This window comes from Phyllobates terribilis, unplaced genomic scaffold, assembly GCF_046119375.1.
Source record: "Phyllobates terribilis strain yellow unplaced genomic scaffold, ASM4611937v1 Scaffold_3__8_contigs__length_932513732, whole genome shotgun sequence".
Lineage (NCBI taxonomy): Eukaryota > Metazoa > Chordata > Amphibia > Anura > Dendrobatidae > Phyllobates > Phyllobates terribilis.
In genome coordinates, this window is record NW_027362763.1 from 702,609,501 (window position 1) to 702,630,993 (window position 21,493).

General features: G+C 47.7%; 2 protein-coding genes across 11 annotated transcripts in view; one reads left to right on the forward strand and one right to left on the reverse strand.

Annotated features, from left to right (window-relative positions):
• Positions 1-8,847, forward strand: part of LOC141257430 (spermatogenesis-associated protein 7 homolog) — a 418,618-nt gene extending 409,771 nt beyond the window's left edge. For 3 of the 4 annotated variants that reach the window (XM_073671954.1, XM_073671953.1, XM_073671956.1), the window contains one exon: positions 6,727-8,847. In XM_073671954.1, the coding sequence (XP_073528055.1) occupies positions 6,727-6,873 (147 nt within the window). In that variant the 3' untranslated portion in view covers positions 6,874-8,847. The remainder of the gene's footprint in view (positions 1-6,726) is intronic. The other variant, XM_073671955.1, reaches the window with a different exon arrangement.
• A 512-nt stretch (positions 8,848-9,359) lies between these two features.
• The window catches only part of CENPF (centromere protein F), an 82,522-nt gene continuing 70,388 nt past the window's right edge, over positions 9,360-21,493 (reverse strand). For 5 of the 7 annotated variants that reach the window (XM_073671951.1, XM_073671950.1, XM_073671947.1 and 2 more), the window contains 5 exons: positions 18,653-18,814; positions 16,671-16,830; positions 13,201-13,638; positions 10,510-10,697; positions 9,360-10,037 (listed from right to left, as the gene is read on the reverse strand). In XM_073671951.1, the coding sequence (XP_073528052.1) occupies positions 9,855-10,037; positions 10,510-10,697; positions 13,201-13,638; positions 16,671-16,830; positions 18,653-18,814 (1,131 nt within the window). In that variant the 3' untranslated portion in view covers positions 9,360-9,854. The remainder of the gene's footprint in view (positions 10,038-10,509; positions 10,698-13,200; positions 13,639-16,670; positions 16,831-18,652; positions 18,815-21,493) is intronic. The other 2 variants (XM_073671949.1, XM_073671952.1) reach the window with 2 other exon arrangements.

Consider the following 21,493-nt stretch of genomic DNA (forward strand, 5'->3'; position numbering starts at 1 on the left):
TACACAGTGCAGGATATTTAAGTTTGATGGTGGTCCGTAGTCATGAATTAGCTCAGAAAGACAGATGAAAGCTCACTGATTCTCAGTTAACTCGTTCTGCGGCCAGCAATAGACAGTGCAGCACATTTAAGTTTGAAGTAGTCTGTGGTTATGAATAAGCTCAGAAAAAGACAGAGGAGTGAACTCACTGATGGATCCTCAGTTAACTCATTCGGCGGCCATCAGTAGACAGTAGAGCACATTTAAATTTCATGTGGTCTGTGGTCATGAATTAGCTCACAAAATGTCAGATGAGTGAGCTCATTGACGGATTCTCAGTTAAGCAATTCGACAGCGAGCCATAGAAGGCAAATGGTGCAAAATTTTTAATAAAATCCAATTCTAAAAATTATTTTTAGCCCAAATTTCATGCAATTAATTGGAAAAAGACGGATTTTGGTAAGACCTTACCTGTAAAATCCTTTTCAGCGAAGGAAGGAAGGGAGACAGATCCATTACTAGTGGGTAGGCGGAGCCCCACAGGATGGTTCACCTCAGATTTAGAAAAAGTGACAACCGGCCCCTCCAGCTTAGGCTCCTCCTACTCCCATGTCCTTCAGTCCGTACACAAGCTAAGGAAGAGCAGACAACACCAGCGGAACAACACAACCCCTTCCGAAAATTCAGAAATGCGAGAGAACAGGTTATGCATATAACAGAAAGAACACACAGTCCCAGGCACTACTCACTGGACCTGACACCTGCGATGAGCTGGCAATGCTGGAACAGAGCCTTAGCGTGCCGACCCCAGTCCCGATGACCGCCATCAGAGAGGAGTCGCGCCGCATCTAGAAAACAATAATGCACTTCTGCCATGGGAGGGTGCTGTGTCTCCCTTCCTTCCTTCCTTGAAAAGGATTTTACAGGTAAGGACTTGCCAAAATCCGTCTTTCAGCAGCAGAAGGGAAGGAAGGGAGACACAGATCCATTACTAGTGGGACGTCCCAAAGCAGTCCAGAACTCAAGGGTGGGAAACAGTGGCAGAATCGCCAACACCCCAACAACTTAGGCAAGCGCGCAACAAGCGCCAAAACTAGATAAAGAGATAACCTAAACCACCGCCGCCTGCAGGACCCTGCGTCCCAAGGCCGCATCGGCGGAAGCACTCACATCCACTTTATAAAATTTAGTAAAAGTGTGAACAGAGTGCCAGGTAGCCGCCCGGCAGAGCTGTGCTGCCGAGGCCCCCTGACGAAAAGCCCACGACGAACCAACAGCTCTCGTGGAATGAGCTCGAACCTTAACCGAACAAGGCTCACCCTTGAGCCGGTACGCCTCCAGGATAGCCGAACGTATCCACCGAGCTATAGTGTCCTTGGAAGCCCGCTGACCACGCCGACGACCAGCAGGAATCACAAAAAGAGTCCGACTTCCGAAACCCTTGCGTGATTGTAAGATAGAACTTCAATGCCTGCACCAAATCCAACGAGTGCAAGGCTCGCTCCTTTGGACTCTTCGGATTAGGACAGAGGGAGGGCAACACGATGTCCTGATTGACGTGGAAACGCGACACCACTTTAGGCAGAAAATCGCAACGGGTACGAAGCACCACGCGATCCGAGTGGAACTCCAGAAAAGGGGGCGAGCAAGACAGTGCCGCCAACTCAGAAACTCTTCTCAAAGAGGTGACCGCCACCAGGAAGGCCACCTTCCAAGAAAGCAAGTAAAGCGTAGCTGAATCCATAGGCTCAAACGGCCCATGCTGAAGAGCCTCCAAGACTAGATTGAGCTGCCAAGGAGCCACAAACGCCTTCCGAGGCGGAAACTGACGTGCCACCCCGCGAAAAAATGAACGCACATCCCTGCGCGAGGCAATAGCTTTCCGAAAAAGCACGGATAGTGCAGATACCTGACCCCGCAAGGTACCAACCGCCAGACCCTTGGCCAAACCACATTGCAGAAAAGCCAAGAAGTTGGGAATGGAAAAAACCCTCGGGTTCCTTGACGATCCAGAACACCATGAATAGAAGACCCCCCAAGTTCTGTGATAAATCCTAGTCGTAGCTGGACCTCTGGCCGCCCGCAAGGTGGCAATGACCTCGGCCGAAAACCCACGACGGGTCAAGATCTCGGTCTCAAGTGCCACGCCGTCAAACGAAGTGACTTCAGGTCCGGATGGCGAATGGGCCCTTGGGTTAACAGGTCCGGGCGAAGAGGCAGTGGAAACGGAGGCGCCGCCAGAAGAGACACCAGCGTTGAATACCACGCCCTCCGCGGCCAATCCGGCGCCACCAAAATCGCCGAAATTCGTTCAAGTTTGATCCGCCGGATCACCAGAGGATGTAAGGATACTGGCAGAAACACGTAGATCAGCTCGAACTGGTCCCACGGGGCCACTAGAGCATCTACCGCCACAGCCTCCGGGTCCCTGTACCTGGACATGAACGTCTGAATCCTGGCGTTCAGCCTGGATGCCATCAAGTCCACTTGGGGAGTCCCCCAACGGGAGCACAGCAGTGCAAAAACTTCCGGTTGAAGCTTCGGATGAAACTTCCGGCATCCACCTGCTCGCGACTGAGGAAGTCCGCCGTGATATTCAGCACTCCTGGGATGTGAATCGCGGAGATGGCTGGAACCCTGGACTCGGCCCATACCAGGATCCGAGAGACCTCCATCATGAGTCTGGAACTCCTCGTCCCGCCCTGATGGTTGATATACGCGACAGCTGTCGCATTGTCCGTCTGAATCCAGACCGGCAGACCGCTCAAAGGGACCGTCCAATGTCGGAGGCAGAGAAATATTGCTCTCAACTCCAGGATGTTGATCGGCAGAGACGACTCCTCTGATGACCAGACCTCCTGAACCCAGAGATCGTTCCAAACCCCCCCCCCCAGCCAGTCAGGCTGGCATTGGTGGTAATGACCGACCACCGTGGGAGGAGGAAGGATTTCCCCAGGGATAAAGCCTCCGGACATAACCACCATCCAAGAGACTCTCGCACCCTGCGGGAGATACCGACACAGCGATCCAGCAAAGCCGGCGATCGATCCCAACGGGTCAGAATAAGATCTTGGAGACCCCGGGAATGAAATTGTGCAAACGGTACCGCTTCCATTGCCGCCACCATCAGACCCAGAAGGCGCATACACTTCCGAAGGGACATCGCGATCGCCGACCTCATAGCCTGGACATGATGACGAAGGTTCGCTTGTTTGTCCGGAGGCAGGGACACCACTGCCCGTACCGTGTCGAAATGCATCCCCAAGAACAGGATTGACTGCGATGGCTCCAATGACGACTTCTTCCAATTGACCAGCCACCCGAAGTCCTCCAGGTGCTGAAGGGAGAGATTGTGAGCTGTCACCGCCTCCTCCGCTGTGGGCGACACAATTAACAGGTCGTCCAGGTAGGGGAGAATCGTAACCCCTTGCCTTCGAAGGAGCGCCATGAGCGGCGCCAGAATCTTTGTAAAAACCCTGGGCGCCGAGGCCAACCCGAATGGTAGGGCCACAAACTGGTAATGGGCCTGACCTATGGCGAAACGCAGGAAGCACTGGTGAGCTCTGCCGATAGGGACATGCAAATAGGCGTCGCGGATGTCGATCGACACCAAGAAATCGTACTGCGACAGGGCCGCCATGACAGAGCGAAGAGACTCCATACGGAATTTCCGGGTCCGGACATGAACATTCAACTCTTTGAGGTCCAGAATGGGGCGAAACTTGTCCTCCTTTTTGGGGACCACAAAAAAGGTTGGAGTAAAACCCCCTTCCCCGGTCCTCCGGCGGAACCGGAACCACCACACCCTGCTGCAGAAGAGAGTCGACCTCCCGCAGCACTGCGGCAGCCAGCTTGGGCTCGGACGGGATGCGTGACTGACGAAACCTGTCCGGGGGTCGAGAATGAAACTCTATGAAATAGCCTGCCGACATAACCCGCGTCACCCAGGCGTCCGATACGTGGGACGCCCAAATCGACCCGAATTGTAGCAGATGACCTCCCACCCGAGAGCCCTCGAGTGGGTTCCTGGCATCAGTCCGCCTTAGCGGGCTTTTTGTCAACTTCCCGTTTGTCCGACGACCAATACCGGCACTTGACTTGCCAGATGTAGAAGCCGCTGCTTTCCGCTGCGGCAAAGCCTTATCCTTGGCCTTAGCAATCAGCTCCGTGAGGTCCGAACCAAAAAGCTGACCGCCCTTGTACGCCAGACTCAGCAAACCTTGTTTGGATACCGCGTCTCCAGTCCAATGTTTAAGCCACAGTGCTCTCCTGACTGTGACGGCCGAGGATTGAGCCCTGGACAGAACCGAAGTAGTATCCAGCACTGCGTCCCTGCCATATCGGGCCGCCTCTTCCAACAGCTGGAAGAGCCTTTCCACCTCAGACAGCGGAGTCCCATCTTGCCACGCCGTCCGCAGCTGATCCAACCACCGCAGAGAAGCCTCACCAGCCCACATGGCCCCCAAGGCCGCTCGGAATCCATGACGCGCGGCCTCGTAGATGGACTTCGCCGCTAACTCCGTCCTTCTGTCCAGCGGTTCCTGTAGACTCGCCTTCCCTTTAACAGGAAGCAAAGAAGATTTGCTCAGCTGAGACAATGGCACGTCCACTTCAGGAGAGGGGACCCAATTAGCGATAGTCTCCGTGGAGCAGGGATACAGGGCATCAAAAAACCGATCCCCTGGAAGCGTTTATCCGGACAGAGGCGTTCCTTCTCCACCGCCTCGTTAAGTTCATCGTGCGCCGGCAGCGTCGAACGAGCCCGACGCGACTCCTGATACAGCCGGGCCGACTTGCCAGGGCGCCTCGTCAACTCTTCAGGCAGCTGTAACGCTTCCCGCATAGCCCCAATAAAAGCGTCCACGCGGCCCGAAAGCGAAGCAGAGCGACCCTGCCGATCCTCTTCATCAGAATCGGAGATCTCACCAGCAGAGTCTGTCAGTGATTCCGAAGCCTCCGGCGCACTGCGCGGAGACAGAGCCACCACAGGCCTGTGGCGCTTCTTGCCTCGTGACGTCGGTGGGGACATAGCTGATACCCAATGACCCAGGAGGTCAGACAGACTGTCAATGGAGCGTGTGAGAGCCTCCATTTTAACATCACTGAGACCCCCGACCAGTGTCGAACCTGACGCCGTCGAAGACTCCGGCGTATCAGATACGCGTGACCGATCCTGAAGCGGACCGGGAGAGAGGTCCGCGCCCCCTGGTCCCTGATCCGACATGCCCCCACACAGTTGCGAGCGTCGCGGATTAGGCGGTAATAACCCCTTACAATGGGTACAGTAACCGAGGATGTGTGATTCCGCTACCACAGCCTGTTCCTACACAAAAAATCACCAAGCACTGAAGGGTTAAAGCTCCTCCTTAGAGGGAGAAGAGCTACCCCAGCTGCCTGCAGAGCAAAAGTTAACCTAACAGACTAGGGTGATGCACCCTCTGATCCCAGAAGCATGCACATCCAGAAAGGGTTAACTGCCCTGATGAGGCCAGACCCCGATCAGAAGGGGTTAATGCTGCTGACCACGCAATACACCTTTGCCTTAAAAGGACAGAGGAGTGCGAGTCCCAGAGCCTCCTCAGCGGGGAGGTAGCAGCGCCGGATATAGCACACCCTGTGCCTTAACAGGCCAGCAGTAAGGTGCTCTGCGCTGCAATAGTGAGAAAAAGGAATCTTCTGCCTTAAAAGGCAGAAGTGACTCACCAGCTGGCCACGGTGACTGCTCTTCCCGGTGTCTGCTGGTGTAGAGAGCGGGGAGCAGGAGGCGCTGCACGAGGTAATGGACGCCGGCAGAAGGACCCGGAAGAAGGGGCTGGGTAGGCTCCAGCGCGTGCTTTACGGGCGCTTCCTGCCTGAGGCTAAGATGACAGGCAGCAGAGAGGCACGAAGCCACGCCCCCCGCATACTAACGGAGCCCGCGGCTCCTCTGGCCCTGCTCCCCTGCTAGCAGAGTTACACAAACGCTGTATGCAGCGGTGATATCCTTCCTGCAAGGACAAAACAGCAGTCACGACTTGTAACAGTAACAGCGTCTGCCGCCGCAGCCGCTGAAGCACTCAGACCTTGAGAGCACTTACCCAGCTGAGCGCCACAGGGACCCCCAGGGATGTGTGGCGCCGTGGCCCTTTGCTCCCCCCCCACGGTGGAGAGCGCAGGGACCCCACAGAAGCGGTGTGCGTCTCCGCCAGGGAGCGCCCTGTATCCCCAGGGGCCGGCAGGCTTCTGTGGGGACCTCCTTAGGGGGTACGCAGATCTGCCAGGGGAGGGTCAGGGGTCCCAGCAGCGCCGAGACCCCCTGAGACCTCTAGACCACGGGGGGTCCAGGTCTCCGGAAATGATAAAATAATTTTTTTTTCTGAGGAGCTGCAAAGGCAGCGACTATCCTCTGCGACCTCAAATTTTAGACTGAAGGACATGGGAGTAGGAGGAGCCTAAGCTGGAGGGGTCGGTCGTCACTTTTTTCTAATCTGAGGTGAACTATCCTGTGGGGCTCCACCTACCCACTAGTAATGGATCTGTGTCTCCCTTCCTTCCCTTCTGCTGCTGAAAAAAGCCCCAGAAGGTGGACAACCCCTGTAAGAGCAGTACAAGTACCATGCTGCATCATTGTTATAAGGGATCACAAACGCGCATCAGGGGAGTGGAGACGTCTTATTTACAGGCAGATGCCAATGTAATCTTCCCAGGACTCACGGGTATTTCACCGTGTAGACCTCGCCCCTTTTCATTACCTTTATTTTCTTGCAGGTGAAGAAGAAAGTCCTGGTGCAGGAACTCCGAGATGAACTAGAAAGGAGCGTGAAGTCAGACGTTTCTATCAGCTACGACGGGACACAACATGGCCCCGGAAATCCTCCCTCCCGAGGAAATCTCAATAAACACCTTAGCCAATAGTTCCAGACATGGGGGCCTCCGCTATTTATCTTCTGAATTAATTGGGGAGAGGCGGAAAGCTAAATCTTTTCTTAAAGTGAACCTTTTCACATATTTTATAACGTGCTGAAAAATGTTTAAAACCCACCATATTTTTTTTTTCTATGCTAAAGGGTGTGAATACTTTTGAAACTATTTTTATTGCAAACCAAAATAAAGTAAATAATCTTGATTAAAAATAAACTATTATAATTAGAGTTGATCAAAAAGATTTAGCACACCCTGGTCCAGCAGCCATAATGGTCAGCTGCGGCCAATGGACCAGAGCCCTGCGACCTGCTGTCATTCCAGGCACACGTCCGGTGTGGGGTCATTGTTCTGCAGGGCCTACTAATCATAAGACGCTTGTACTGAGCAGTGAGGAGCTGTCAATCCGGCAATCCCTCAGCAGGTAGAAGGGACACTGAGAAGCTGTCAATATTGGTAGGTGAGAGGAGATCCAGCAGCAGGGAGGAGGGACACTGAGGAGCTGTCAATCAGGCTAGATGAAAAGAAATTAGTCAGCAGGGAAGAGGGACACTGAGGAGCTGTTAATCCGGCAAAATGAAAAGAGATTCCTCCGCAGGGAGGAGGGACACTGAGGAGCTGTCAAGATTGGTAGGTGAGAGGAGATCCAGCAGCAGGGAGGAGGAACACTGAGGAGCTGTCAATCAGGCTAGATGAAAATAAATTAGTCAGAAGGGAGAAGGGACACTGAGGAGCTGTTAATCCAGCAAAATGAAAAGAGATTCCTCCGCAGCAAGGAGGGACACTGAGGAGCTGTCAATCACGCTAGATGAAAAGAGATTAGTCAGCAGGGAAGAGGGACACTGAGGAGCTGTTAATCCGGCAAAATGAAAAGAGATTCCTCCGCAGGGAGGAGGGACACTGAGGAGCTGTCAAGATTGGTAAGTGAGAAGAGATCTAGCAGCAGGGAGGAGAGGCACTGAGGAGATGTCAAGATTGGTAGGTGAGAGGAGATCCAGCAGCAGGGAGGAGGGACACTGAGAAGCTGTTAATATGGCAAAATGAAAAGTGATTCCTCAGCAGGGAGGAGGGACACTGAGGAGCTGTAAAGAAGGCTAGGTGATGGGCAGAAGTTCAGCAGCAGTGAAAAGGGACACTGAGGAGCTGTCAATCATGCTAGATGAAGAGATCCAGCAGCAGGGAGGAGCTGTCCATAATGTTAGGTGGGTGGAGATCAGCAGCAGGGAGGAAGAACACTGAGGAGCTGTAAATCATGCTAAGTGGGCAGAGATTCAGCAAGAGGAGGTGCCATGATTTTACTCATTGTCTTGCTTGTGGAAATGATATAAAACTAACCATCATTACATAAGCCATTAATATCCTAGAATTGAAAAGGACTTGGATATTCTGATTTGGAAAGACATTTTTATAAAATTTATATAGGCAATATATAGGACACAATTAGCATCACACGGTTCAGTCCCAGAATAAAAAAATAACATTAGTACCAAATACTCAATGAGAACATATAAATATATACAGCACTGCCAAATTCAGAAATATTAGACACAGTGATAAAAAAGGATTTTTTTTTTTAAATACAAAACATGATTTTACATAAAGATATAAAAATAATCAGTCATATCTATGGAAACATTACACAGCGCCTTTAAAAGGGATTTCAGCCAATCACTGGGTTTAGCAGTGATGCTGAAAAGTATGTGACGCAAGACCGCTAAGCCCAGTGATGGGCTGCAGCGGTTACATGCTGTGACGTCACTGCTGGACTTGGGGAGGTGGAGTAAAGTAATATTCTTATTTTTAAACTATAGAACTTTAGCATTTAAAATTGGACAGCCACTTTAGAGTTTAACCCTTAGTGACCAGGAACAATTTTTAAATTCTGACCAGTGTCACTTTATTAGATAATAACTCTGGAACGTTTCAACAGATCCCAGTGATTCTGTAATCTTTTTTTTTTTTTTTTTTTATACACGTTTTACTTTATAGTGGTAAATTTGAATAAAGGCAAAAAAAAAATATTGGAAGCTTGATGAAAATGTATCAAAATTTGCAATATTCAAAACTTTGAATGTTCATATCCGTGCACCACACAGCCGCTCTAAGTAAAAAATAATTAACATTTTCGTGACTATGGTACTTTTACGTCATTTTTCAAACTTCCATTTATTATGCTTGGATGCTGGAAGGGTTAAAAGTTTAGCAGTAACTTTTCATTTTTACAAGGAAATTTAAATTTGGAAAATCCCCAAAAAAGTGATACTGTTTTATAAACTGCACCCCTTCTTAGGAAGTTTGTTAAAGGCAGGAAAACCATAAAGGAAAACATATGGAAAAAAAAAAAAAAGTAAAAGAAAATGGCAAGAAAGCTCTCGAGTAAGGAAAGAGAAACAACAAGAGAAAGACGTGAACTTCAGTCATTCCGGAAGATTGCTAGAACCTTGAAGGTATCCTCAAGTGCAGTAATAAAAACAAGTACGGGTGACTAAGGGGTTAATTTACTTTCTGGCATACAATCAGACCGTAATATTGTGATGGGGAATAGGGGATGACTTATAATACAACTTTTTTTTCAATGTCATGTGTTTCTAACATCTCTGCTTGCTATCATTGAATAAAGTTCTTCTTTTTTTTCTTTTTTTACATAATCTAAAAACTTTTCAATTATAACAAAAGTTGTCCTAAGATCTAAAATTGTGCAACTGGATTGTCCAAATTCATACACAGAAGTAAGTGACCCCCCACCCCATCAGATCGCCATAGGTCGGATCAACTAAAATAATGCCCCACTGCCTCGTCTCTATTCTCCTGTGTTCATATATTCGCTGGGAAAACACTTTTTCGGGGGGGGGGGGGGTTTCTTTGTTTCCTACTAGAGAATATTAATTTAAAAAGTTCTATAAAAGTCAAGTCCTGTATATAAAAACACTGGATGGAGAGTATTCTATCTCATGTGATAAAACTCTGCGGATGGATCACTGCACGTGACACGTCCCCTCTTCTTCCTCAGTGTCGTCACGTGACACTTTGGAGCTGGTTCGCTCCCGCTCCGGTTCGCCGTCACACAGGTTTTCGGACGCGCGGCTCTTCATCATGACGTAAGCAGGGAGGGGAGACAGAGCGTCCATTGGAGCAGAGTTGTCCTCTGCAGCTTTTGTCTGCAGGATCAATATAGATTAGTTAGTAAGAGTTGAAAGGGGATATCCACATTCCCTGCATAGCCAAGTGGGAGGAGTTTGGATGTCCAAAACAAAAACACCCCACTGTCAATCACTGGGCCTGCTCTATTGCAAAAATGGGTTTTGGAGAGGAGACAGCCCCTTTAATAATAGTGTAATGGGCTGGACCCGTCCCTAGGGAGCGTCTTAATTCTGAAGGTATAATTTCGCTGACACATTTAAGAAAAAAAAAAAAAAAGAGCAACAAAAAATACCATCTAATTAAAAAACCATAACTGCTCCTCATTAACCCAACCCCACGAGTGTCAAACTGCAGCGTCTGCACCAATTAAGGCGAGTTATTCCCGGCTCTCCCCAGTGTGGAATATTCACTGCAATAGTCTGCAAGCTGCAGATGTAGAACTACTACTCCCAGCATGGTCCTTCACAGGTACTGTTATACGAGACTCACCAGGTGGGATTTGCTGCCCCCTGGTGTCAGACTCTTCAGGTCGGGAATGTTCTCTAAATTGTCGAAACGAGCGTTCAATACTGAGGGGGAGTCTGTCTGCGAGGAAAGACGGGGGCTCCTCCTTGTCGGCACCGCTGTTCTCCGGAGGACAAAAGGACTTTGCTTCCCGGATGGGATATCAGAAAATCCTACAGGACATAAACATACATAAAGCTTACAATATTACACAAAGTGTAAATTTCAGATTGTGTGCTACGTATTACATGCTGTGTATGCTATGTATTGCCTATATTTATTTTTTACATTTTATATGAACAATTCAGTGTACATACATTACATTACTGACTTTGTACTGATCCGGAGTTACATCCTGTATTATACCCCAGAGCTGCACTCACTATTCTGCTGGTGCAGTCACTGTGTACATACATTACATTACTGATCCTGTACTGATCCGGAGTTACATCCTGTATTATACCCCAGAGCTGCACTCACTATTCTGCTGGTGCAGTCACTGTGTACATACATTACATTACTGATCCTGTACTGATCCTGAGTTACATCCTGTATTATACTCCAGAGCTGCACTCACTATTCTGCTGGTGCAGTCACTGTGTACATACATTACATTACTTATCCTGTACTGATTTGGAGTTACATCCTGTATTATACTCCAGAGCTGCACTCACTATTCTGCTGATACAGTCACTGTGTACATACATTACATTACTGATCCTGAGTTACATCCTGTATTATACTCCAGAGCTGCACTCACTATTCTGCTGGTACAGTCACTGTGTACATACATTACATTACTGATCCGGAGTTACATCCTGCATTATACTCCAGAGCTGCACTCACTATTCTGCTGGTGCAGTCAATGTGCACATACATTACATTACTTATCCTGTACTGATTTGGAATTACATCCTGTATTATACTCCAGAGCTGCGCTCACTATTCTGCTGGTGCAGTCACTGTGTACATACATTACATTACTTATCCTGTACTGATCCTGAGTTACATCCTGTATTATACTCCAGAGCTGCACTCACTATTCTGCTGGTGCAGTCACTGTGTACATACATTACATTACTGATCCTGTACTGATCCTGAGTTACATCCTGTATTATACTCCAGAGCTGCACTCACTATTCTGCTGGTGCAGTCACTGTGTACATACATTACATTACTTATCCTGTACTGATTTGGAGTTACATCCTGTATTATACTCCAGAGCTGCACTCACTATTCTGCTGATACAGTCACTGTGTACATACATTACATTACTGATCCTGAGTTACATCCTGTATTATACTCCAGAGCTGCACTCACTATTCTGCTGGTACAGTCACTGTGTACATACATTACATTACTGATCCTGAGTTACATCCTGCATTATACTCCAGAGCTGCACTCACTATTCTGCTGGTGCAGTCACTGTGTACATACATTACATTACTTATCCTGTACTGATCCTGAGTTACATCCTGTATTATACTCCAGAGCTGCACTCACTATTCTGCTGGTGCAGTCACTGTGTACATACATTACATTACTGATCTTGTACTGATCCTGAGTTACATCCTGTATTATACTTCAGAGCTGCACTCACTATTCTACTGGTGAAGTCACTGTGTACATACATTACATTATTGACCCTGTACTGATCCTGAGTTACATCCTGTATTATACTTCAGAGCTGCACTCACTATTCTGCTGGTGCAGTCACTGTGTACATACATAACATTACTGATCCTGAGTTACATCCTGTATTATACTCCAGAGCTGCACTCACTATTCTGCTGGTGCAGTCACTGTGTACATACATTACATTACTGATCCTCTACTGATCCTGAGCTACATCCTGTATTATACTCCAGAGCTGCACTCACTATTCTGCTGGTGCAGTCACTGTGTACATACATTACATTACTGATCCTGTACTGATCCTGAGTTACATCCTGTATTATACTCCAGAGCTGCACTCACTATTCTGCTGGTGCAGTCACTGTGTACATACATAACATTACTGATCCTGAGTTACATCCTGTATTATACTCCAGAGCTGCACTCACTACTCTGCTGGTGGAGTCACTGTGTACATACATTACATTACTGATCCTGTACTGATCCTGAGTTACATCCTGTATTATACTTCAGAGCTGCACTCACTATTCTGCTGGTGCAGTCACTGTGTACATACATAACATTACTGATCCTGAGTTACATCCTGTATTATACTCCAGAGCTGCACTCACTACTCTGCTGGTGGAGTCACTGTGTACATACATTACATTACTGATCCTCTACTGATCCTGAGCTACATCCTGTATTATACTCCAGAGCTGCACTCACTATTCTGCTGGTGCAGTCACTGTGTACATACATTACATTACTGATCCTGTACTGATCCTGAGTTACATCCTGTATTATACTCCAGAGCTGCACTCACTATTCTGCTGGTGCAGTCACTGTGTACATACATTACATTACTGATCCTGAGTTACATCCTGTATTATACTTCAGAGCTGCACTCACTATTCTACTGGTGAAGTCACTGTGTACATACATTACATTATTGGCCCTGTACTGATCCTGAGTTACATCCTGTATTATACTTCAGAGCTGCACTCACTATTCTGCTGGTGCAGTCACTGTGTACATACATTACAATGATGGGGGTTATACCTTTTTTCACCACCTCAGGGAGCCCCTCAGGCTGAAACTCTTCTTCTACTGTCTGACCTCCAGTTTTCTTTACCCTTTTGGTGGCGGCTTGGGGAGTTGATGGGTTTGGGCCGGTGTTTTCGGAGTCCCTCCGCCTCTTGCCCGTCTGCTTTCCTTGTGTGGCTCTGCTGCTCTTCCTTCTATTCTTCGCCCCTTCCGAGTGCGATCCCTGAGATTCCAGCACTTCCTTCTTGGCCTCCAGCTCCTTCAGCCGGGACCTCAGCACATCCACCTGCCTCTGCAGCGTTTCATTGGAGTCCTCCAGCTTGTGAGTCTTGATCATCAGATTGCAGTATTTCTCCACGGTCTCGTCCGCCTCCTGCGTCTTCTCCTCCAAACACTGTTTTAATTCTTCGATCTCTGACAATGAGTCGTTATCGCTGCTCGTCATATCTGTACCTGCGTAGAAATTTACACCTGTGACATATCCACAAGCAAAATATGCAGCATTTACAGAAATTATTGTGTGCTACCTGGCGCCACCACTAGGGGGAGCTCTGGAGCTTAATGCATACTGTTTATTCATTCATCACAAGAATGCCACAGTATGGTGCCCCTAGTGGTGGGAGGGCTGCAGGCATTAATCCTTTCCCGATCACATCCAAGAGCCATAACTTTTTTTATTTCTCAGTCGATATAAACATACGAGGTCTTTTTTTATTTGCGGGAAGAGTTGTAATTTTGAGCAAACACAATTCATTTAAACATTTAATGTTCTGGAAAACGGGAAACAAAATTCCAATTGTTTTGACTATTTAGAAGCAGATGATGACTGAATAAAACAACCATCATCTGCCGACAAGAAATCAGGTTCAGTTTCTGATCCTGAGTTACATCCTGTATTATACTCCAGAGCTGCACTTACTATTCTGCTGGTGCAGTCACTGTGTGCATACATTACATTACTGATCCTGAGTTACATCCTGTATTATACCCCAGAGCTGCACTCACTATTATGCTGGTGCAGTCACTGTGTACATACATTACATTACTGATCCTGTACTGATCCTGAGTTACATCCTGTATTATACTCCAGAGCTGCACTCACTATTCTGCTGGTGCACTCACTGTGTACATACATTACATTACTGATCCTGTACTGATCCTGAATTACATCCTGTATTATACCCCAGAGCTGCACTCACTATTTTGCTGGTGCAGTCAGTGTGCGCATACATTACATTACTGATCCTGAGTTACATCCGGTATTATACCCCAGAGCTGCACTCACTATTCTGCTGGTGCAGTCACTGTGTGCATACATTACATTACTGATCCTGAGTTACATCCTGTATTATACTCCAGAGCTGCACTCACTATTCTGCTGGTGCAGTCACTGTGTGCATACATTACATTACTGACGCTGTACTGATCCTGAGTTACATTCTGTATTATACCCCAGAGCTGCACTCACTATTCTGCTGGTGCAGTCACTGTATGCATACATTACATTACTGACCCTGTACTGATCCTGAGTTACATTCTGTATTATACCCCAGAGCTGCACTCACTATTCTGCTGGTGCAGTCACTGTGTGCATACATTACATTACTGTTCCAGTACTGATCCTGAGTTACATCCTGTATTATACCCCAGAGCTGAACTCACTATTCAGCTGGTGCAGTCACTGTGTACATACATTACATTACTGATCCTGAGTTACATCCTGTATTATACTCCAGAGCTGCACTCACTATTCTGCTGGTGCAGTTACTGTGTACATACATTACATTACTGATCCTGAGTTACATCCTGTATTATACCCCAGAGCTGCACTCACTATTCTGCTGGTGCAGTCACTGTGTACATACATTACATTACTGATCCTGTACTGATCCTGAGTTACATCCTGTATTATACCCCAGAGCTGCACTCACTATTCAGCTGGTGCAGTCACTGTGTACATACATTACATTACTGATCCTGAGTTACATCCTGTATTATACTCCAGAGCTGCACTCACTATTCTGCTGGTGCAGTTACGGTGTACATACATTACATTACTGATCCTGAGTTACATCCTGTATTATACCCCAGAGCTGCACTCACTATTCTGCTGGTGCAGTCACTGTGTACATACATTACATTACTGATCCTGAGTTACATCCTGTATTATACTCCAGAGCTGCACTCACTATTCTGCTGGTGCAGTTACTGTGTACATACATTACATTACTGATCCTGAGTTACATCCTGTATTATACCCCAGAGCTGCACTCACTATTCTGCTGGTGCAGTCACTGTGTACATACATTACATTACTGATCCTGTACTGATCCTGAGTTACATCCTGTATTATACTCCAGAGCTGCACTCACTATTCTGCTGGTGCAGTCACTGTGTACATACATTACATTACTGATCCTGAGTTACATCCTGTATTATACTCCAGAGCTGCACTCACTATTCTGCTGGTGCACTCACTGTGTACATACATTACATTACTGATCCTGTACTGATCCTGAGTTACATCCTGTATTATACTCCAGAGCTGCACTCACTATTCTCCTGGTGGAGTCACTGTGTACATACATTACATTACTGATCCTGTACTGATCCGGAGTTACATCCTGTATTATACTCCAGAGCTGCACTCACTATTCTGCTGGTGCAGTCACTGTGTACATACATTACATTACTGATCCTGAGTTACATCCTCTATTATACCCTAGAGCTGCACTCACTATTCTGCTGGTGCAGTCACTGTGTACATACATTACATTACTGATCCTGGGTTACATCCTGTATTATACCCCAGAGCTGCACTCACTATTCTGCTGGTGCAGTCACTGTGCACATACATTTTTTCAAAAAAGAGTAACCATCAAATATTCCCTGCAGCGCCACCACAGGACAAATGATGCATTACACCGTCTCCATTATAAATTGATGGGCTCTTCTGTTTAATGTACAAGTGGTCTGGGGTTTTCCAGAGTGAGCTGCTATGGAGGTCACCAAAAAAAAGGACCTGCCACAAATATGTAACTTATTGTTACTTGGTGTCAATGCCGCTGTTCTCCTGAATCCGGCGCTATTTTTCTTTTGTTCCTGCGCCACTCCGTTCCCGAGAATTAGCTGTCTCTTCTCTGTACACAAATCTAGTCTTGTTAGCCAAGTGGGCGTGCTTTTCTGCTCATTTCTGTGGGCGTCTTCTTAAGGACCACACCCAGTTGGAGAAAGAGACTAGATTTCTAAACAGGGAAGAGGAAGCCATATCTCAGAAACGGAGAGGCGCAGGAGAAAAAGAAAGACATTGCCGGATTCAGGAGAACAGCGGCATTTTCACCAGTCACGTGACAGGTCCTTCTTTACTGAAGTTTTTGATACGGTCATAGAACCCAGACGACCCCTTTAAATGAGCACTAACAATCGGCGTGTAGAGAATACTGGACTGATTAGTTCTGATGGACAGGCAACGTCAGAGAACATACCGTCCCTCTTCGGTGTCAGGTCCTGCAGCGCCCCCTCCTGCTCTGAGAGTCTCTTCTGCAGCTGCCCCCTCTCCCCTTCCAGCTCTTTACATGAACTCATCCAGTGACTGAGATCACTACAGGTTTTTTCATATTTCTTCTTCAGTTCATCAAACTTTATCTAAAAAAAAAAAAATAATAATATCACAGGTAGCTCTTACATATTATATCCCTGCTTCTTTATATTAAAGAGGCTCTCTGCATAAATAAGGAATCACATAGTCCTGTCACTTACTAATATACACTGAATTTAACCCCCTATGAGCCGAATTTGGTGATTACAGTTGTACATTATTTAAAGTATTGCTTTCTTTCTAGAACAGCACCACTCTAATCCATAGGCTGGAACTGGTATTGCAGCTCAGCCCTTAGCTACTCAAATGTTAGAAATGTCTTGCCAAAAAATGAATTGACAATCGGAGATGACCACAGCCAAGGTCCACATTGGATGCAACATAAGAAACTTCTACGGCCAGGTAATTCTATGATTATAAGGAGAATACTCACGGAAAATGTCAAGAAGTAAAAAGTGCCAAAAATATAAAGCTTTTCTCAAAAATGTAAATGTCGTAGAGAAAAATTGTAAAATCCAAAAAGACCTCCCCGGAGAGAGGACATATCACCGTCATATTGAGCATATTGGATTTATTATGACTGGAGTAGTCAGAAACTAATCATAACTGGGGAAGTGAGAGAGAGATGACACTTCATTGAAGTAGGGACCTCCTGCAGTGACCAGGTAATTACAGCAGAGATCTAACCAGACACTAAGCCTAGGATTCGTATATTCAGAGGTGGAGAAGTATACTTCCGAGGCAAGAGCTTCCTCTGGTCAAAGCACTGGTCGAGGACTTTCTGAAGCCAGTGGTCAGTAATGAATATTGGGGTTTGCATCAATCTGATATTAATGGGGGAAGTATTTTCGGTGTCTTAGCGAAAGGACAAACATAACGCATTCACTCACAACACCGTAAGGCCATTCTAACACCTGTAACGTAATATCACTCCGATGGATGATGCTATCCATGCCATGTTTCACCTCTACAGAAAGGTAAAATCGCAATAGATATTGTAGTCATGTTTCCTATCACTTGGGACCTCCTGAAAGTTGGGGATCTTATAAAATTCTAAAAGACCTAGCACATCCCACGACCAGCCCCCATGGACTACTGTGTATTATGGAGCAACAGGAGGAGATGAAGAAGGCTAAAAACAGCAAGACAGTCTCAGCTTCTCTTCAGTGTGTTGTGTCTCTGGCTGACTGTAGTAGTGAAAGATACAGATCTATATCCTTTTTTAGATTAACCCTTTACAAAAACTGTGCCCCCACCTTCCCTATTATCTGGGCTTTATAATGGGAAGCTTATCACATGGCTTAAGAATATCAATATTGTGCATTAAGTGAAGCTCAGACTACCAGACATAGGAGAGGAAAACTCTCCCCCGATTTGGGTTTCTCTGATACACTGGGAGACAGTGGTGTTGCAATTTCAATGTTGTGGCTATGTTCACACGTTGGTTTGTTTTTTTTGCTGCATTTTTTTTTCTGCAGGCTCTCATGGCAGTAAAGAAGTTAGTGCACTTTTGCACTACCGGGTAAAGAGGTTTCAGGGCCGGGGTGCAAGGTCCAATCTCACCAAATCTTAGAATGAAGGGGCTGCAGCTCATCCTAGTGATTGATAGGACCCCCAGAGATATCCTACAGACGGTCATCATCACTCCAAGACTGGGGGCTGCTGCAAGGAGCATATAAATTACACCCCCCCCGTAGGCGCTGCACCAGGTGCCGGCTCAGCCCGGTGGGGCACTTTATGTTTATGCTGCTCAATAAGTCTGTACCAGCGAGAGGTGTAAAGAGTTAGAAAATCTAAACTTATACAGGGGATCTGCAAATAGATCGAAGGCACATTACAGCTTAACGCAGCTGCCAAGTCCGCACTCACCTGCAGCGCTCGCACTTCTTCCAGCCGCCCCCGAGCTTCACACAAGGATTCATTCAATTCCCCATTGACGGCTCTTAAGTGATCAATCTCCTGCTCGGAGGCATTAAGATGCGTTTCCAGTGACGTCACCTTCTCCCGACAGCTCGCTCGCTCACCGTCCTGCTGGGGATAAAAAAAAGTGATTTGTTCTAAAACTTCTCTAAAAGTTTCCCAAACTGATCTTAGTGAGATTTCATTGCTGCACTTTTCATTTTTTTTAATCATCTTCTTGCAAGAGCCATAACTTTTTATTTTCAATTCTCAGTCCACATCACTGTATGAGGAGCTTGGTTTTTTTTTGGGGGGGGGGGGGCGAAGTTGTAGTTTTGATTGACACTATTCACTTTACCGTATAATTGAATGAAAAATCAAGGGGAAAAAAATGTAAATAAGGTGAAAAAAAAAAAAAAAGGAGATTTTTGTGTACTCACCGTAAACTCTCTCTTAGCCTCTAATTGGGGGACACAGCACCATGGGTGTTATGCTGCTGTCCACTAGGAGGCGACACTATGCATAATCTGAAAGATTAACCGTGGCTCCTCCTCTGCAGTATACACCCCCGGACGGCGTCAGCCTTCTCCAGTTTTGTGCAAAAGCAGTAGGAGGAACGTAACATGGATAACATAACCATGCCTATAAGAAGGCAACTATGTACGAGCTAAAAAAAAACACCAATGAGAACTCAACATAATAAGGGCCCGGAATGGGCGACAGGGTGGGAGCTGTGTCCCCCAATTAGAGGCTAAGAGAAAGAGATTTTATGGCGAGTACACAAAAATCTCCTTTACTCTGTCGCCTCATTGGGGGACACAGGACCATGGGACGTCCCAAAGCAGTCCCTGGGTGGGAAGCAATGGACAAATATTGTGTAGACGGGCCCCTACAATTGGGGTACCGCTGCCTGCAGAACACATCTACCCAGGCTCGCGTCTGCTGAGGACTGGGTATGAACCCTGTAGTGTTTGGTAAACGTGTGTCCAGGTGGCTGCCTTACACACTTGTTGTGCCGAAGCCTGGTGCCGAAGGGCCCAGGAGGCCCCTACCGCACGTGTAGAATGTGCCTTAATACCTGCTGGAAGAGGAGAATTTTTGAGGCGGTAGGCCTCTTGTATGGTGGATTTGATCCACCTGGCAAGGGTAGCTTTGGAAGCTGACAGACCCTTGCGGCCGCCTTCCAGAAGAAGGAAAAGGAATCAGACTTCCGGAAGGGCGCAGTCCTAGACACATAGATAGGTAATGCCCTGACAAGGTCAAGCGTATGCAGAGCCTTCTCCACTCTATGAACCGGGACCGGACAGAGGGATGGCAGTGAAATTTCCTCATTGAGGTGGAAGTTGGACACAAACTTCGGAAGGAAGGATGGAACCGTACGGAGAATTACCTTGTCCTGGTAAAAAGCCAGGAAGGGCCGTCTGCAGGAGAGTGCTGTCAGTTCAGACACCCTGCGTAGCAAGGTGATTGCCACCAGGGAAACCCCTTTCTGGGATAGAAGGCGGAGTGGGACTTCCCTAAGGGGTTCAAAGGGTGTTTCCTGCAATGCTGTCAGCACCAGGTTGAGGTCCCACGTTTCTAGTGGTCGTCTGTAGGGGGGAACCAATCGGGAAACCCCCAGAAGAAATGTCCTTACTTGCGGCTTGTTAGCAATGCACCTCTGAAAAAGCACTGAGAGAGCTGACACCTGGCTCTTAAGGGAGGCCAGGGACAGTCTGGCCTCCAGACCCGATTGGAGAAACCCAAGTACCCTGGCGAGGGAATAAGGGAATGGGGTCTGGCCACGAGATTCGCACCAGATAAAATAGGCTTTCCAGGTATGGTAATAAATCTTAGCAGAGGTTGGCTTCCGTGCCCTGATCATGGTTCCAATGACGTTCGGCGAGAACCCTGACTGGGTTAGAACCCCGGTCTCAATGGCCACGCCATCAAATTGAGGGCCCCTGAGTTCTGGTGGTAGAACGGGCCTTGTGCCAGAAGACCCGGGCGGTCAGGGAGACGCCAGGGGACGTCTGCTGTGAGCTGTACGATGTCGGCGCACCATGTACGTCTGGGCCAGTCCGGTGCAATTAGGATGGTTGGAACTCCCTCTTGCATGATCTTCCTCACCACTCTGGATATCAGGGGGAGAGGTGGAAAAATGTACAGGAGATGGAACTGGGTCTAGTCCTGAACCAGGGCGTCCGCTCCTAGCGCCCGCGGGTCGTGAGTTCTGGCCATTAAGTTGGAGACCTTGGCATTGAAGTGGGATGCCATTAGGTCCACGTCCGGAGTCCCCCAGCGATGGCAGATCTGTCGAAAAACTTCGGGATGGAGAGACCACTCTACCGAGTCCATTCCTTGCCGGCTGAGGAAGTCTGCTTCCCAGTTGTCCACACCCGGAATGTGGACCGCAGAGAGAACCAAACCTGTGTCTTCCGCCCAGTGGAGAATGTGTGTCACTTCTCACATAGCCTGGGCACTGCGGGTCCCCCCTTGTTGATTCACATATGCCACAGCCGTGGCATTGTCCGACTATACTCTGATGTGAGAGGCTGCCAGTAAGTGATGGAAGGCTCTTAATGCCAGGCGGATGGCACGAATTTCCAAGATGTTGATGGGCATGTTCGCTTCCGCTGGGGACCACTTGCCCTGTGCTCTGTGGTGTAGGTGCAAAGCACCCCAACCCGTCAGGCTCACGTCGGTGGTCAGAACCTTCCATTGACCTGTGAGAAAGGATTTCCCCTTTGTTAGTGAGGTTGGCTTGAGCCACCAGTGCAGGGACCTCCTGGTTGACGACGTCAGCTGGAATTCCCTGACGAGAGAAAAAGG